This window comes from Calidris pugnax, unplaced genomic scaffold, assembly GCF_001431845.1.
Source record: "Calidris pugnax isolate Ruff unplaced genomic scaffold, ASM143184v1 scaffold76, whole genome shotgun sequence".
NCBI classification, from domain to species: domain Eukaryota; kingdom Metazoa; phylum Chordata; class Aves; order Charadriiformes; family Scolopacidae; genus Calidris; species Calidris pugnax.
The window spans coordinates 1,526,167-1,544,496 of NW_015090827.1; the positions used below are offsets into that span (position 1 = coordinate 1,526,167).

At 47.0% G+C, this 18,330-nt stretch overlaps 1 protein-coding gene across 6 annotated transcripts in view; it reads left to right on the forward strand.

The window, feature by feature from the left end:
• The window catches only part of DYNC1I1 (dynein, cytoplasmic 1, intermediate chain 1), a 164,407-nt gene that overhangs the window by 123,626 nt on the left and 22,451 nt on the right, over positions 1–18,330 (forward strand). For all 6 annotated transcript variants that reach the window (XM_014940314.1, XM_014940312.1, XM_014940313.1 and 3 more), the window contains 2 exons: positions 2,571–2,704; positions 3,637–3,781. In XM_014940314.1, the coding sequence (XP_014795800.1) occupies positions 2,571–2,704; positions 3,637–3,781 (279 nt within the window). The remainder of the gene's footprint in view (positions 1–2,570; positions 2,705–3,636; positions 3,782–18,330) is intronic.

Here is an 18,330-nt window from a genome sequence, read left to right on the forward strand (position 1 = left end):
AATCATGCATTAATGTGCAATTACTGTCGAATTACTTGCTTTTCAGTGTTGACACAAGAAGTGGGACTCCTCTATCCTAACCTCAGCCACCTAAAAGCTAGGTCTCTGTCAAGTCCAAGCTAGTGATTTGGGTTCCCTTTGCAGTTAATGCAGAGAAAGACTGAGCAGTTCTGGAGGCCAACTCATCCCATCATGGTGTGAAACACCATTTCAGACACCCTGGGGAGCAGAACTGTCCAATCTGAGTATGGGAAGGGGCTTCTGGAAGTCATCCCCTACTCGGAGTGAGGCCAACTTCAAAGACAGATTGCCTTGCTCATACTCATCTAAGGCAACAGTACAGGCCTGGTAGTTGTGTCCTGGGACCAGGAGAAACCCATGCTCTTCTGGAGCAGAAGTGGAGATATCAAAAGAAGTATGGCCAGCAGGTTGAGGGGGGGGATTCTGCCCCTCTACTCTACTCTTGTGAGACCCCACCTGGAGTCCTGCCTCCAGCTCTGGAGTCCTCAGCACAGGAAAGACATGGACCTGTTGGAATGGGTCCAGTGGAGGACCACAGAGATGCTCAGAGGGCTGGAGCCCCTCTACTGTGAGGACAGGCTGAGAGAGTTGGGTTTGTTCAGCCTGGAGAAAAGAAGGCTCCGGGGAGACCTTAGAGCCCCTTCCAGTCCCTCAAGGGGCTCCAGGAGAGATGGGGAGGGACTCTGGATCAGGGAGGGGAGCCATAGGATGTGGGGTAATGGTTTTAAACTGAAAGAGGGGAGATGGAGCTGAGATGTGGGGCAGAACTTGTTTGGTGTGAGGGTGGTGAGAGCCTGGCCCAGGTTGCTCAGAGAAGCTGTGGCTGCCCCATCCCTGGAGGGGTTCAAGGCCAGGTTGGAGGGGGCTTGGGACAACCTGGTGTGGTGGGAGGTGTCCCTGCCCAGGGCAGGGGGTTTGGAATGGATGATCTTTAAGGTCCCTTCCAACTCAAACCGTTCTGTGATTCGATGATCTAAATGGCCCAGAGATCTATGTTCATGCACCTGAATCCCTTCCCTAGTTTCTCACTTAAACATCAAGAAGATAAGTCCCACCCTTACGTATTCTCTTACTGGGATACTAAATTCTGAAGGAGAGATTTGTGAACATCTCAGTTTCAGCACTTCATCACTCGAATGGAATCTCCCAGCTCCAAAACTGGCTTTCACCAATGGTGGGAACACACCCCACATAACGCTCCAGTTTGTTCATCATGTTTATGGTGATCTAGAGAAGAAAGGCACAGGACTTGACATCAGGCTACACGCCATAGCTTTAAATTGTGAGGTGCAGACTGTTGCTGCTATCTTTCAGTTTGAAACTTTCTGAAGACACAGAAACCAGAGCATTGGTGTACAGCCATGGTGTAGGTGCTGGGAGGAGAGAGTCCACCACAGTGTCTGGCCATGTCTCCACTAAATGATGATCTCACCCCAGAAGATTTTCACAGAAATATATGGCCCACAGGTGCTCTGCCGATGAGTTTTCCAGGTCTCGTTTTGCCTTTTTAATAGAACCAAATGGATTTCAAAGGAAAGTATAAATCAGACAGAAGTATTTCCCTACAGATTTTCAGCCCTCTCCTCTCATAGGGATGTCCACTTTCCACAGCTTCAGCAAAAAAGCCCTTCTGAGAGAAGCGCTCCAGGCTTTGGCCCTAGAAGAATAGCAGCTCAGGCATTTTAAACGTAGAGAACATTCCCACTTAAATAGCTAAAAATGAAAATTGCTAAATCGTTCAGCCCCTTTGTGGATCTTGGGTTACACCGTTTAGGCTGAACAACCAAAAAGTTGAGAGTTGAGCAGAATCTGTTCAAAAGTGTACACGTCTTGCACCGGCCACAGACCACTCACGCTTCTTGTACTGGCAATAGCAGAAATGGGCATGCTGGTTTACTTTGAAATGTAGCTATCAAATAAGAAAAAAAAAGGAAAACATGCTTGCTGGTTCATCGCTTGATGGTAGAGTCTAGAGGGAATGTTTGTGGTCACCTCAGAAAATCCCTGAAAAGCAACGGGCAGGACCCCGACTTTTTAATTTTGTTCTGGGAATTTTGTTCTGGGAAGGGTCAAATGGCACAGTTGGATAAATGCCTCAGGTGCACACGATATTACATGTGTTACCTGACATTAACCAATTTCAAAAATGTTTGTCAATAGAAGGGTACTACATGTTTTATTAGGGCCCGGGGCTGGCAAGTGTAACCATTAAGGTATTCTCTTTGGTGGGTATGACATTTGATCTTAAATTCTCACCTGTCATCCCTGCCTGATTTTGGGTGATGTCACAAGGACCAGTGCTTCCCAGCTGCTCTCAAACGTGTGATAGAGGGTGGTGGGAATGGGAGGAGCCATCCTAGTTGGTGCCATGACATCTTCTGGCAAGATCCTGTGTAGAAAACCGGTAGAAGTCCTGTGGCTGGATCAAATGATTTCTTCTTCCCCTCTTACTACCCTGTGTGACACTTAGAAATGAATTAGAAAAAATAAAAACCACAAAAACCAAAGGAAAACTGCAGAATAATACTAACGAAGACCTGTTTTGGTAGGAGAGCATGGAGCTGGTGTACAATAAGTCCAAGCCCGTGGCGGTTACAGGAATGGCTTTCCCAACCGGAGACGTCAATAACTTCGTTGTGGGCAGTGAAGAGGGAACAGTCTACACGGCCTGTCGCCATGGAAGGTGATGTTTTGTACTTAAATAACATTGCCTGCCTGTACTGCTGTGAGGTAGCCAGGTGTGTGTGTGTGGAGAGGGTTTCACGTTTTTTCTCTTGGATCCACGGTGTTTGTGTCCTTCCTTGCACAACCAGGACAGGAGTTGCCTGACTGAGCACCCGTGCAGCCTTTGTCAGAGCTGTGACTGGTTTTAAGGTGGATTTTTTTCACTGGCAATTTTTCTGTAATGTAACTAAAAGGGCAATTTCATGGCTCCCCTGTGTGTAGACGCTGTGAGACACGACTGACACCTGCTCTGGTGTCTTTGGCTTCCAGGAAGAAGAAAACTGCATCCATTCTCTCCTACACAGCCTTGTATTTTCCCTTCCTAACAGCAGGTCCAGCCTCGGGCCAATGGAACACACATCTCCCCTTGTTCAGAGTGATGACTGTCTGATACCTGGTCGGGGGAAGAGCAGAGTTCCTTCACTTCTTGTGAAAAAGGATTTGCTTCCCAGTGACTCCATTGGTTGCCTGTGGAAAGTTGTTTTAGACATTTAAGAGGAAAATAATTGCTCATGATAAGTCATTAACATATTTGCATTTTTATTTTAATGGTTATTCCTTGTGATAATGGCTCACTCAGAGGCATAAGCTATAGTATAATTATAATTTAGAATTATTTTATAATTATACATAACTGTTATTTCAAGCTGCAGTAGTAGACGGTGCATGTAAAAGTGGGTAAGGCAAACCTTCAGAAGTAAGAGAAGGTCTCCCCGTGCTGGATCCTGAACATTAATTGTGTCCACAGCAGTAAACCTCTGCAGGGAAAGGCCCTGCTGAAAGGAGAGAGGTTTACAGCTTAAATGGAACTTCAAAAGGAAACAGGAACCAAAGAGTAAAGAAAATGCTGTTAAATCACTCTCTGAATGCCAGTGTCTCTTCTTCCTGCAGTAAAGCTGGCATTGGTGAAATTTTTGAAGGCCACCAAGGACCTGTCACGGGAATCAACTGTCACATGGCAGTGGGTCCAATCGACTTCTCCCACCTCTTCGTCACATCGTCGTTTGACTGGACAGTCAAGCTGTGGACCACAAAGGTGAGAGACCCGCGCGGGGTGGTAGGTAACACTACTTGGGAAAATGCCAGAAATGGTCAGAAATTTGTCAGTATTGTCTGTCTCGAATCCTGAGAGTTAATTAATGGAAAGGCTGTGCTTAGAATAGGCGTAGTGACAAAATCCTAAGTAAAATTTACACTTTGTGTAACCGTGTCAACCATATTCACCCTGGAGCACACCCTGCCCTTTAAAGGCAGCTTCAGCTGCTCTGCACTTCAGCATTAGCCCCGGTGCTGGGCAGTGTCACTGGGCAAGGAGATGTCTTGTACTGCGAGTCACCAGACAACCCCTCCAGCCCTCCCTGGGCAGGCTGATGCCACGCACGGCAGCGCTGCAGCAGCAGGAGCACTTTCCTCTGACGAAGCGACGGGGGAAGCACGTGTACGACTCAACACAATCAGTGTCACTCCTGAAATTCATTGCTGCAGGAGGTCGTGGTAGCCAAAAGGTATAAATTGTCCCAGTGACATGAGACACTGATGGCTGTAAGCGGGGAGGAGATACACACTGGAACTCAGAGTGATGACCACCGTGCATCTGGTGCTGACTACTCTACGGACGGGTCGCCATGACCCCTTACAGGGAACAACAGAAATGAATACACAGCCCCATGAAGCTTTGAAACCCCAACACCCTTTAGAACCATATAAATACAGGGTAATGACAGCACGAGGAAAAATCATGGGACAGGCTGAACAGACCAACCTGCTGAGGAAAACAGGAGAATGAGAGGGAAAATCCTAATCACGTAAGTCATCTAAAGAGTTATTTTTGTCATACACCAGAGTAGGGAACTGCCTTCCAAATGCCAGGCTTTCCTCTGAACCACAGGTTTTACGCCTGCATTTGTTTCCCATCTTGAGCTGCAGCCACCAGAGTTCCCAGGGCTGGAGGCTGACCCCACTCAGGAAGCTTCTCAGTGTGTGTTCCTCCAAGACATCGGGGCTCAGAGCTGCCAGGACAGATGCACAGCAAATGTAAATACAAAAGTCATCAGAAAGGGCTCGCGTGACAGCCTTGTGCTGGAAACAGAAACACCATTACCTAGATGGTGACTCCAGTCAGCCTCCATTGTAGCTTCTCAACCCATTTGTTGGTGGCCTGATCCACTGTGCTAATTAACGGGTCAACAGTGACCACAGCTGATGGTTTTGTCTTGAGTGTTACATTTTAGGAAACTCATTGTGAGAAAGGTGCATGATTTACCTAATTCACAGGTAACCATGCACCCAGCCTTAACCAGTGCAGAAGTGGTCCTGGAGAGTGGTCGTGGGCAGGCTGGAGTGGGGCTGGGGTGGGTCCTGGGTGGTAAACGTTAGAAAGGGATATGGGAAAACCAAGTGATGGAGAGGTGTTTGCTGGTTGGGGCTGGCTGGACTGGTTGGTGTCTGAGGTGAGGGGATCCTGGACAGTGGTAACTGGTGGCAGGGGAATATTGGAGGGTTGAAGGTGAAGCTGGGTAAGGGGAAAAGAATTGGTGGTGACTGGGGGGAAGATGCAAGGCAGGTACTGAATTCCAAACATACGTGTCCAGAAAAGTCTGGGATGGGTCTCTGACCCTCAGCTTGAGGATGACTATAGCAATAAGGGTCTTATCCCTCTGCAGCTTAAATGAAATTATATTAAGGGATAATAAGGCTTGTTTTGTTTTGTTTTTTTTATTTTGAACTCTCAGGATTTTAGAAGTTAGCACCAACACTAACAGCATATTTTGGGACACACACACTGCAGTTAGCAACACACCGTTATCCTTGCAGAGGAATTCAGTGCCAAAAATGGTTAGGTCAGCTTCTGTTCAATATGGTCAGTCTTCAAAGAACCAAACCATTTAGATTTCTGGTATCTCTCAAGCTGGGGCTCCTCTGGCAAGAGGGGCTTCCTGAGGAGCCCCATTGCTGTAGTGGGTCCCTGGCTTTCCCCTGGAGCAGGTCTGAGCAGCAGCAGCCCCAGGCCACTGCCCTCCCAACACATCCTCCGAGGCATCAGACAAGGTCTTGAACTGCGGCGAATGTTTTCTTGTTCTTCCACTTTGACTCCAGCAGAAGTCTGTTTCCGTGCTGTCTGGATGGAAGTTTCTTTCCGTACAGCTCTTGGCTGGAGCTTTTACATATTTAGTGCTTTCTTTGTTCAGTTCCCGTAGTCAGGGGCTGGTCAATCAGTGGGCTTTGAATAAACCCATCAGCATGTTTGGTTCTCTGAAAAAGGCAGTGGCTTGATAAGGAGCACTGAGTGCTGCTGCTGCTGGTTTGTGAGAGTTTACTCAGAACTGGTTTATTCCTTTGGTTTCTTATTGGTAAATTTAATCTCTCTCAGATAGCCGTGCCGTATTGCTTTCCTGCTTCTACCGGTGTTGTCTACTTAATCCCGTGCACATTATCCTCTTTGGTCATGAAATTCAATTCCTTTCTGTTTCACAGGTTCAGAGTCAATGTCCAATTGTAAAGTGAACCATAAAAGCTCCGTGTTTATATTGTCTATTGATGTTGTCTAGCACCCTGGGGTACTTACAAGAAAGGCACTTTCATAGCAGGCATTTGACTGATGGATTGAAAGCACCATCTCCCTTAAAAACTCTGGCTTGACATTTTATAATCTGTTTGGGTTTTTTTTTTTGTGGTTAACACATTTTCTATCCAAAGGCAGTTCAGCCAGGTGGCTGAGAGTAAGGTTTTCACTAACGGAAGCGTGAAGGTTTTGTAGATAATGCTAAGACAAGGTTCACATTATCACCCATCACATTAGCCAATAATTAGATCCCTGGGTGAATAGCAAGCAACCAGGAGCAACAGGGAAAGAAAAGGAGGTTGCAAAGGTAGTCACTTGATAGCCAGGGCATCGCCTGGTTCCTGGTGAAGTCACCAGGGCTTTCAGCTTGAACTCACGTTACACCATGTGAGCAAGCCTTGGACACAGAGCTGTCAGGGGGAAGTCCTGATGGGAAGTGTCTGCAGAGCTCTGCCCTTAATTAGGTATTGTCTGTATGATGCTCTGAAGAGGTAGAGTGCTAAGTGGAAATGCTAAGTGTTGTTAATTAATTAAGCACTAATCCTCATGAACAAATAGCATGAGGTTAAATAATGAAATATAAGTATTGTTATTACTACAGCAATTGCTGCTTGGAGTGCGGATTTTTAGATCTTGTGTCAACGGACAGGAGCTGGCCTGGAATTGTTAAGGCATAGTTTCAGCTAAAGGCTAGAAGATGACTCGTTTGCTGCTGAGGGAGCTAATAAAGGTCTGGATAGAGAGGTGGATTTTGTTAGTTCTTTCATCCTTCACACGTCTCCTTTACATCTTATCCTTCCATTGAGGGTAGGATGACTGTGTGTTTCTCCTCTTACATCTACACTTAAGTCACACTCAGGTGGGCAGTTGGCTAGAAAAGAGCTTGGAATAGCTGTACCAGCATCAATGTATCCCCATCCACGCTCATCGCCCTCTTTGCCTAAGCCCCACACACCCACATCACTCTCTTTGCCAATATTTAGGTAATGGTGGTGAGTGCCGTAATGCTCATCGCCCTCTTTGCCTAAGCCCTACACACCCACATTGCTCTCTTTGCCTAATATTTAGGTAATGGTGGTGAGTGCCGTAATCAGAAGAAAGGACATGGGGGAGTAAACTGGTAGTAGGACCACCACATAACCATTAGCAAGGACTAATTAAGCCAGAGGACACGTGTGCCTTCAGTGACAGACTGCCTGCTCCTGTGTCCCTGCTCAGTCCTGCCTTATCGGCATATCCATCAGTGGTAGCTCCTTCCTACTCCCTCTCCTCCATCTTCTCTTTCTTACGCTTTTCACATGATGCTCCTCTTTATTTTTGGTGTCTTCTGTTGTTCCAGACTGCAGTCTGTTGTGCTTTTTGAGAAATCACATTTTAAACAGCAAAAAATTCACATTTCTATGCTGTGTGCCTTTCTGTACCTTCAATATCTTATACCTGTCTGTTTGCAGATTGTCTTGCCACAACCCAGTCCTCCTGGCTTTTGGAGTTAATTATTTTACTTTGCACTTTCATATCTTCCTATCACCGTATACCTTCAAACTCCACTGGTTTTAATTCAGTCTAAAGGTTGAACAACATCTCCTCAAAGGTCAAGCTGAAGCCTATCACTAGAACAACGCAAAGAAGCAGGTGGTGGTGGTGGTGGTGGTGCTAAAGACAGGTACCTCTGCCCCCCTAGTCCCCGACCTGATGGGATCAACCTGATAGACCAACCTTACTGTGGTGGAAAATGGTGTAACAGAACGAATCAGAGCATTACAGGATGGTGTGGATGAGTCAAGGAGAAAAGAATGCACTCAAAAATGGGCAGTTTTTAAAGTTTGCTAAAATAACAGGGTCAGGTCATCACTTTTTTAAAGAATGAAGGACTTACTATTTTTTATGTTACAAATACCATGATCAAGATGCCTGGTTACTGGCTCAGATTTTTTTCTAGCATAATTTCAATTACATCAAGTGGGTGACTGAGAGCCTCTCATGTTATAGACAGCACGGCCTGAAGTTAAAGATCCCAACCGAAGTGAAGTCAAACATGGAGTCATGATAAAAGAACAGTACAATTGGTGAACTATTACAACTTGGTGAACTATTACAACTTGGTGAATTGTCCCTCATGAAAGTTGTTTTAACTGCAGTTGGAAATGGTGGCATCAATGACTTGATGTAGTGAGGTACCATGGCAGGTGATTAGAGTGGATCACAATTAGAGACCCCGTGCCAGTGGTTAATGGTTCATAGCGCTTCCCTGCCTTATGGAAGATGTTCTTGTCCCAGTGAATGTGCAGTTATTTGTGAGGAGCTCCCCGAGAACACCCTATAAGGCAGTGGTTTGGGCACCAAGCCATGCTGCAAAGGTCTGCCCGAGTGGGCCTGGAGCACGTGTCTTCCCCAAGGGCAGGAAGGGCTGTGATGATCGTGCCATTTTGCCCCGAGCTGTATCTTGTGCCTGTGAATAACTCTGCTTTCACAGAAAGTAGGAGCTTCTCAAAGTAAAGCTTTGATTGTAATGCGCTGACGCTTCCTGATGAAAACCAGTTTTGTCCACTGGGGGCCAGCCCTGCTTCTCCAGTTTGTAACGGGATCAGACTGGTCTCTGGCAGTGAGATGGACTGGTGAGATGCAGAGTTACTCCTGTACCTTGTCTTGCATGCACCAAAGTGTAGATGAGGGCTGGACTTCGTGATACTTAGAAACTATCACTGCTTTCAGTCTTGAACCTGCTCGTCCTTAATACTGTTTTCTAAGCTTTCCTAAATCCTCTGGGCCGTATTCTATCTTCTGTCATTAGCACATGAGGCATTTTGGATGACTCTTCCTGCACATGAAGCTGGATCCTCCTGGATCCTTTATCATCTCAGGCTTCTGTACTTTGGTTTCTTGTGCAGCCACTGGGAAGTGCTTGCAGGGCCTACATAAGAATGTCTCTTGGAGGTGTTCTAATCATTACTTCCCACCACTGGCTTCTATAGGAGCCCAAATCTGGTAGATAATCCATTGCTGTAGCTTTTGATGCCTTTCTTGCATCTGGACCAGCCTCAGCTCATATCTAAACCGGCAGATGTGGCCACACATCTGAGCTCCTGAGTCTTTTTATTCTGACCTCATCCAAACCTCCCTCAGGACTCAGCCCCTCATCCCACACCACATGCACACACACGGAGCTATACCTTGATTCCAGCCAGAAAAGCTGAGATACGAGCAGAAAAAGGCAGAGTGTGCTCTAAAGAGATGCTAAACTCAAGTGTAGGGGTGTCAGGACCTCTGGGTCTCTGCACCTACCACCCCCCTGCATCTGGGTCTGTCTCTAGTGCCATGGTGGGGGATCTCAAAAGGGCCCGGAGAGTTTGGGGAGGCATAAGGAATAACATCAAGAAGAAAAAGAGGAAAACAAACAACGTACTGTGAGGGACACCAAAACTTCAGCTTGTTTTGGGAGTAGGTGGATTGAATACAGACAGTTCTGCCTATTTTCTTGTCTCCGTGGGATCCTTTACTAATTCCTCCCTCCCATGGGTCTTGTTGGGGCTCAAATAGCTCAGGGGATTATTTAACCCCTCTTACTTTGGATACCTGGCTAGAACTGTCCTGCCCCCCACCGCTGCATCACAACACGGGGGTCCTTCTTGCTGCTGCTCATAAGGCAACCACCTTTCTTCAACAAGGCCCCATTTCCAGCGCAGGCTGTTCTCCTTGGTAAAAGCAATTAAAATGATTCATCCGATTAATCACTGTCCAAAATGCTGATTTTGTCCGATTATAGGGACAGACAAAGGGTGATAAAATAGCGTTCTGGATTTCATGGAAACGGTCTCTCTGTGGTGTGAGTTCAGAATTTTGAGTTTTGTCCAAAAACAAGGCAATGAATGAATTTGCTTCAGAGCTCACTTTCTGTCAAAAGGCCAAGCTGACTTGGGGAAGAGGGTGGAGTTGCCTGTTCAGACAGGATTTTTTTAGTTTTTGCCCTTTACCTCTGGAGCCAGAGGTCTGGCTCTCATCCAGCTGTACAAAAAAGAGAAGATTATGGCATTTTCTAGGTAATTTTACAGAGCAAAACCAAAGTGAAGTCAGGTGGCTCGAAATCAGCCCCGAGTTCTTCACATGAAATGTTTCTCGTGATTTGGGTTTTCGGCGTAGCCATGCTTGAAAAGTGAGAGGAAAATATTCCTCAGCCGGCCGACATCCTTCATTTACCCACGCCAACCCTGCTGCTCCTCTGTGAAACCTTCCCTACAGAATGGTGCACACACACACAAACATAACTCATCTAAAATACTGAGGCTGTTCTGAAAAAAACCCACTCACCGGGCTAAACTCTATTTCAGAAAACCTCAACATAAATCCAGCTGTAACCAGTGAAAGCTTCACTTGCACGTGGACAGCAGAATTGGATTTTGGGAGCTCATAGAATTTGTACAAAACAAAGTCCTGATTCCTTTTTTCCCCCGAAATCAAAATGCAAACCTCCTGCTGGCTCTTCTGCCACAGAACTGCACTGGAGGATTGGGCTCAAGTGTCATAGTGAAATGTTTCGGGAAAATTATCAATATATAAAGTCCAGGAATCTTCCCTAATGGAAATTTTTTCCCACCTGCCTCTGCCATGGGAGAGACTTTTGTTATCAGTAAGAAAAAAGGAACTATATTCCAAATCCGGCAAGATGGGAGTTCTCTTCAATGATAATTAGCCTCAAAAATCCCTGCTTGCTGACCCATGAGAGCTCTGTGAGCATCCTGGTGGCACCAGGTACAAATGCTGATCTTGAGCATGGAGCTGATGGTGCCATCCTCCAGTGTTCCCCACGCTCCTGCCCATGCCCCCTGGCAGCAGGAATGGCAGCAGCAGAATTGCTCGAAAGCCTAAAAGTTGGCCAAGTCCACGTGCAAGGCTGGGCCGGGGACCTTGGTCGTGAAGCAGCATCTTCCATTGAAAAGAAAAATCAGATTTTCAGGGACCTCGTGCTGGACGTCCCCACTGGAGTCACAGGGGTGGGAAACGACCCCCTGAAACCGCAGCCACATTATCCCACTCCCCTCCTTCCCTCGCAATTTGAGCTAAATTCCCTCATTTTAATGACCTGAGGCCTGGAGCAGGGACACGGGTCCCAGTGACTCCAACTGGAGCAGGCTCAGGACATAGGTGCGTGCCTGCCACCCCATCTCCTGCGTGACCAGCCCCGTGATCCAGCTTCTCCCACAGCATCCCACTCACCCCCCTCCCGGGTCCCACCGACGTGGGACATAACCAGAGAGCGACAGCAGAGGGAAAAGACCAAATCCTCCCCTTCTTCAGTGTTTCCCTCTGTTTGGTGTTTCCCTCTGACCAGGATTTGGGGATTCTGATGGCCGTCCAGCAAAACCATACCTGGCTCGTGTTTCTCAGCAAGTCCCCCGAGTGCTTCTCTGAAAAAAATCCAAGAATTCGGATATTATAAAGGCAGGAGTCTGAGCTACAGAAGCTGTGAATCAGTTCGCTGGGCAGAGGCAGTAAGACCTTCTGTAGTGTTTTGAGCTTCTCAAAAGAAGAAATCAAGCCATCTGGAGAAGCAGGTAGAAATTCCAAAAGAAAATTATAGTATTTCTAAAGGAATCTCCCGACTGAAGTGCACAGCAGGATAGGAAGAAGTGCTGCCTTGCTTAAAGCATGTTTTAAATAAAAGGTGGAAAACTTGATTAACGTGCAGCGATGAAGTCAGCAGTTGTGAGGAAATACAGAACAAATGGTGATACCTGTAACGGGGTTCCCCGCTGTCACCGTCCCCCCTACACCCAGCCTGGTGGGGGCCAGGGAGCAGAAGACTCTGAACCTCAAGCAGTGGAAACCTGCAGGCACATCTCTGGCAAGTGGGGAGTAAGAAGGGGTCCAGACTGGGAGTGAAACTGAAAACTCATCATTACTTCATTTAAATTTACATTTGACATCAAATAACACTTGATTTCTATCGAACTCGCTGAAAGCAGTTCCTCAGCTAATACGCAGCAGTGAGGAGGAATGCCGTGCTTTCTGCCTTTTTTTCTTCAGAAGATAAAAAAAAAGGTCTTTTCCCATTGAGCGAGCGGAAGGGCAGGGCAGAAGGGAGATGGAAGACCAAAGCAGCACAGCCTGAAGGTGTTGCATCTCTGCAGAGGACTTAAAAAATGTTCAGGAGGATTAACCAAATCAGCAGTTTACCTGGCAGTACTGCTTCCAGGCCATCTCCACAGACCCCAGAAGCTCTGCTCTTCTCACTTTCTGACACTCCTTAAAGTCAGGTGATGTCTGACTTCCCAAGTTCTTTTATTATTTTTTTTTCTCCATGCCACAGTGTTAGACATTAAGATCAGTTCTCATTAAAACCGTCTGTGCCAATCATCGAACCTTTTTTTTCCCTTTGCTTCCTTCTTGTACGCTCACCCGTGACGCTTTGTCTTTGAAGGAAACCACAAAAATGTAATCGTCATGTTATCTCCAGACTCGGTCTGCTCTCAGAGCCCCTTTCCTTTCAGTCTCACCCTTGTCCCCTCCCTCCTCCATCCATAATAATTCCCACATGTTTATGCAAAAATATTGGACTGTCTTTTGTTATTGGCAATTAAGAGAGGCAACAGTTTCAGCATCTCTGCAAGAACAATCATTTCTAGAAGTGAACAGTTTTCTGCCTTGACTTTCTGCAACTTTCAGGGTGCCAAAAACCAATCAGCACAGTAATACTATAGTACTTAAATAAAACGGGGCTGCGAAGAGTTTAGGGATCATTTCCACCCTCATTTCTTTTCCCCTGTTGTTACTGAATTGCAAAACGAATCTTGTTCCCTTCCCCAAAAAATGCAATTTAGATTTGATTCAGTGACCTAATCGTCATCTGAGGGTGAGATAACACGACGTGCACATGGGTCACAGCCCAGCCAAATGTCCATCGAGCCCCAGAAGCTCATCTGTGATTCAGCACCAAATCTGACTGCCAGGAGGGATTTAAAGACAGGTAAAATTACTCATTCTACTCAAATTAGGGCACCTCTGTTGGCCAGTGACACGGGTGGCTAAAGCTGAAGAGCGTAAGCATCCCCTTTGTGCTTTCCTGTTGCCATCCTTGAGGGTCTGGCTGGTCCTGGAAGAGGTGGTGCAGGCTGGGAGCTGTGGGCTGTGGAGTAGGGGGGTCTGTGGGATGACCATACCCTCTGGGGAGAACACAGACAGGCTCCACTGAGCCATCAGCCATGTCCCTGCGACTGGCAATGCCTCTGATTTATGGCATCTCCTAACAGCACCTGGGGTTGCTGTAGCTTTCAAAAGCTAGCATAATCTGAATGAAGTCCAGTCCTGTAAGTACAGGATGAAAGTAGGAACTATTGGATTATTCTAAATTATTATAAATCTTAGAAAACAGGTTTGGGAGAAATGTGGCAGTCCAGAACTGGCAAAATTCCCATGGAGATCAATCCCTCTGAATAAAAACCAGGACCTCTTTGACTCCACACAAATGGAGAACATGAAGGCTTACAAGAGCCGTAGAGCCTTAGCCACAGCAGAGGATTTACTCCCCACCACAAGAGGTATGCGCAAGTAACCCCAAACAGCTGGTGGCCCAGGAAGGAGACCGTGAAAGGAGAAAAGGGTCCAGAGCAGGGTAAAGTTGATTTGAGGAGCATTCACCTCAAAATTCCTAGCAGCTTTTAGTTTCTGCTTGTACTGCCTGTCTCTTTTGGGTTGGCCGGGTTGACTGGCAGGGTCGGAAAGGGAAAGATGAGCCTGGACTTGGTAAAGTAGTAGGATGTCTGTCCTGAGGTGGAGAAGACTTGCCCTGGCAGCCAGGGGCTGTAGAACAGTGACAGAGCTCAGATCCTAACCTGGGTGGGAGCCCCACACACCATGCCCTGTCCTGCTTCCTTTGGCATCCCTCTGGTCAGTGTGATGCCCTGACAGTTGGAGCAGCCACAGCTTCTCTGGGCAACCTGGGCCAGACTCATCACCCTCACAGCAAATAATTTCTTCCCCACATCTCATCTCAGTCTCCCCTCTTTCAATTTAAAACCATTTTGCCTCATCCTATGGCTCCCCTCCCTGATCCAGAGTCCCTCCCCATCTCTCCTGGAGCCCCTTGAGGGACTGATCGGGGCTCGAAGGTCTCCCTGGAGCCTTCTCTTCTCCAGGCTGAACCCTCCCAACTCTCACAGCCTGTCTTCATAGGAGAGGGGCTCCAGCCCTCGGATTATCAAACAAAGGGTATATATACAATTGGGTCCCACAGAGGCCAAGTTCATAAAATCACAGGGTGGTTTGGGTTGGAAGGGACCTTAAAGGTCATCCAATTCCATCCCCCTTTTCCCAGGTTTGTTCAAGGGCCAGATTCAGAGCGGGCACTCTGCTCAGGACCCCTCTGCCCTTTCCAAGGGCCCGAGAGCTGGAGCTTGAGCCTAAACAAACACATCAGCTTGTTGGGAAAGTTTCTGTGGCAAGGACTAGTGAATCTGTCATATTTGCTGCACACCTAGAAAAAGCAAATCAGCTTAAATCAGACTTATAATACGGCACAACGCTTGTGACTGCTGTTAATATGGAGGGAGCCAGAAGTGTGTGGGCTTGGCTTATTGTCTTTGGAATGGGAGACGATGGAGTGGAAAGAAAGAAGGGGACATAACGGAGTGTGTGGTGTCACCACACACCTCTGCTGCTGAAGGCTCGGGCTGGGGAAGTACCTTTAGGTGGAGCTGACACCCACAGAAGTGGTGCCGAGGTGCAAGACACTCCTTTCACCAAACAGGCAAAGCCAATAGGTTTTTCCATGGCTTTTCCAAAGTCAGCTGCTAGTTAAAACCTGTGGATGTGTACGCATTCCTTCAGATGGATAATTAGCTTCTTTATGTGTGGCGCCTCCTGGATTAAAGAAAATTCTTCTATGCAAATAGAAGTGGAATAGACCAGTCACATTTATGCGTGGAAAGAAAAAAAAAAGACCTCTTTTATCTAAATACGTAGTGTTTATTTAGGTGAGCTTCTTATTTCATAGAGAAGGGCTAATTCCTAGACAGCTCCCATGTATTGAAAACGTTGCCTCTGCGTTGTTCTTCTGAACAATGCCTGTGTACAAACACTGAGGAGGGACCACAGGTGATGACGACAGGCTTAAATAAATGAGACACAACCACGTGTTTTGGAATTGGCTTTTTCACTTTTCCCTTTTAACTGCTCAGATCCTGTCCTATTGAAATCGATGGCAAAACTCCCTTGATTTAGCAGGGCCACGTTTTCACCCCAAACTCCCTTTTTCAGTAAAAAGTAGGTTTGGCCCAAGTTTGTCTGAGGATACCGCTTTAAACTATTTCTTCTGCTCTATTGAATAACAGAGTGGGTTGATATTTAAGAATGAAAGCTCATCAAGTTTAAATTTCAGTTGTTTTATAATAATAGCCATATGTTGGTTATAGATTGTGTAAGTCTGAAGTTTGGGTAATTTAAAACTGCTTTAAAGTGACCTTTACATGGTTCCACATTTCAACATTTTCTCAAGGCGGTCGGTATCGGTCCTTACTCATAAATCCTTACATTAAAAGAATCTGCAGGCCTGGGCCCGCAGCGAGCAGGCTGGCAGTGAGGGCATCCTGCAAACCTTTACATCCACACTTAACCTTCCAAATCCAGCCCTGGCGATGAAATCAGCGTAACTGCTCTCGGTGGGCAAAGTCAGAGCTGGAGGAAATCTCAGCTTCTAAGAAAGGTCACTCGCTCCCACTGGTGAAGGCAGGACACCTCAGCAAGAGGGACTTGCTGGAGAGGGGACAGCAGGGGGCCGCAAAGGTGATGAGGGGCCTGGAGCATCTCTCTGATGAGGAAAGGCTGAGGGACTTGGGTCTTTTTACCCTGGAGAAGAGAAGACTGAGGGGGGATCTGATCAACGCCTATAAATACTGAAAGGGTGGGTGTCAGGAGGATGGGGCCAGGCTTTTTTCAGTGGTGCCCAGGGACAGGACAAGGGGTAACAGGCACAAACTGGAACATGGGAAGTTCCATCTCAACATGAGGAGCAACTTCTTTGCTGTGAGGGTGGCAGAGCCCTGGCAGAGGCTGCCCAGAGAGGTGGTGGAGTCTCCTTCTCTGGAGACATTCAAACTCCCCTGGACACGTTCCTGTGGGACCTGCTCTGGGTGACCCTGCTCTGGCAGGGGGTTGGAGGAGATGATCTCCAGAGGTCCCTTCCAACCCCATAGCATTCTGAGATGCTGGGATTCTAGGATTCTGTGACCTGCAGCCTGGCCTGACGCAGTCCTTGTGTTCTTCTCTAGTTAAAGGGTGTGAGGCAAAAAGGCAGAGTCTGGGAAATACTCCATTTTTCCCCACTGGAGGCTGTTCAAGCTGGGACACATTGGGGGGGGCTGTGAAGGCTGTAGCTCAGCTCCTCCTCTGCTGCCTGGTGGTGCCCTATAGAAGCTCTTTCTCCCCATTTTTCCAACCCCACTGTGGTTGATCTTGCCTTTTCCTTGGGCTGCTCACGTGGCTGGAACTTCTTATTCCCTGACAGTGTTCCACACCCTGTCTGTGTGTCATTCCTGGCATGGCTGAGATCTCTCTCAAAGGCCGTATTATTCCCATTGTCCACATTGTCCCTCTGACTTCCTCTCAGACTATTTCTCCTCCCTCCAGACCAGGTTCCTGACCCTTCCTTCTGATGCCTGGGTCTTTAGGAATTGGAAAATAAACTAGGCAGGACTAAAAAGAGCATTTAAAAAGCATCACACTCAAAATGAGATGAAACCAGGTTTTGGTATGTCGACAAAAAGGAAATGCCAATGGCAGGGGGTTGGAACTGGATGATCTCTAAGGTCCCTTCCAACCCAAACTCTTCTATGGTTCCATGAGATCTGCCCTGGATTGACGGGTCTCTTAATCTTCTTACTTCTGTGGAATTTTGTTACTTCCCCCGTGACATTAAATGTTCAAGTGTTATATGTGCAGCACATTTCCCAGGAACAAGAGAAAATACCAGCCACCAAGCAGCTGAGCAGATTCCCTTTCCCTTTGGTGTGCTGCTGTGTCCACTGCCCCTTTTCCCAGCATTTCAGCAGTTGGTGTGTTTGAACCTAAATACACAATACAGCAGGTAGACCTTCTGGATCTGCGTGGCCTGCTCCAAACGCTGGTTTCCAGCTCACAGCTCTAAGGATTCGCTTTGAGATTTCCTATGAAATACCTCTTCAAAAGAGTAATCTTCCTTTGGCCCTCAACCCCACAAATGCTTTAGCCCAGGCATGTCAGTAATTCCATTAGCACGTGTAAGGAACTCCACTGGCACTGATAATATTCTAAGCAGATACATATGTGGTTCGAGAACAAGAGCTTTTTTTTTTTTTTTTTTTTTTAGGTAAGAAAATATTCTTGTGATATTTTCCCTTTTCTTTTGCAAAGCTCCAGCTCTGGAAAAGAAATAAAAATGTATACATTCGAGGTAATAAGCTGGAGCTCTAATTTCACGTTATGGCCACGCAAAACAAGAATGTTTGCTACTCTGAGGAAATGCACAAGAAACGAAATTTGGGACCCGATCCTGTAAATCATTCAAAGTGTCTTTCATTAATTCAAGCAGAGGGAAAACCAGCCTATAGAATGGATCTCTTTGTATTTTCAGTATTTTCAGTATTTTTTTTTTCCAAAAGATGAAGTCGTGTGTAGGGACATCCAGGGGCGCATCCATCCGCGTGCTGAGCCGCGGCATCCAGCCATGGGGGACCAAACCCCCAAACCCCCCAGGACCCAGCTGCAAACAGAGATTAAATCCCTGCTTTAATGCTCCAAATTAATAATATACTACAGAAAAGTGATAGAATTATTGCGATCAGTCGCTCCTCTCCGGGAAAAAACAATGCACAGCCAGATAACGAGTTGAGGGGTTCCCAAAATTGTGGGATGAAGGGGAGGGGGGGGATGTTCTGGAGGGATCTGACCGAGGTATTTTATAGATAAAACTCCGGCATTTCCAGCTGCACCCTCGGGGGTGGTTTATTGATGGCAGGAGCCTCGGAGGGGGCTGCGGGCCCTCGTCCCCCCCCCCG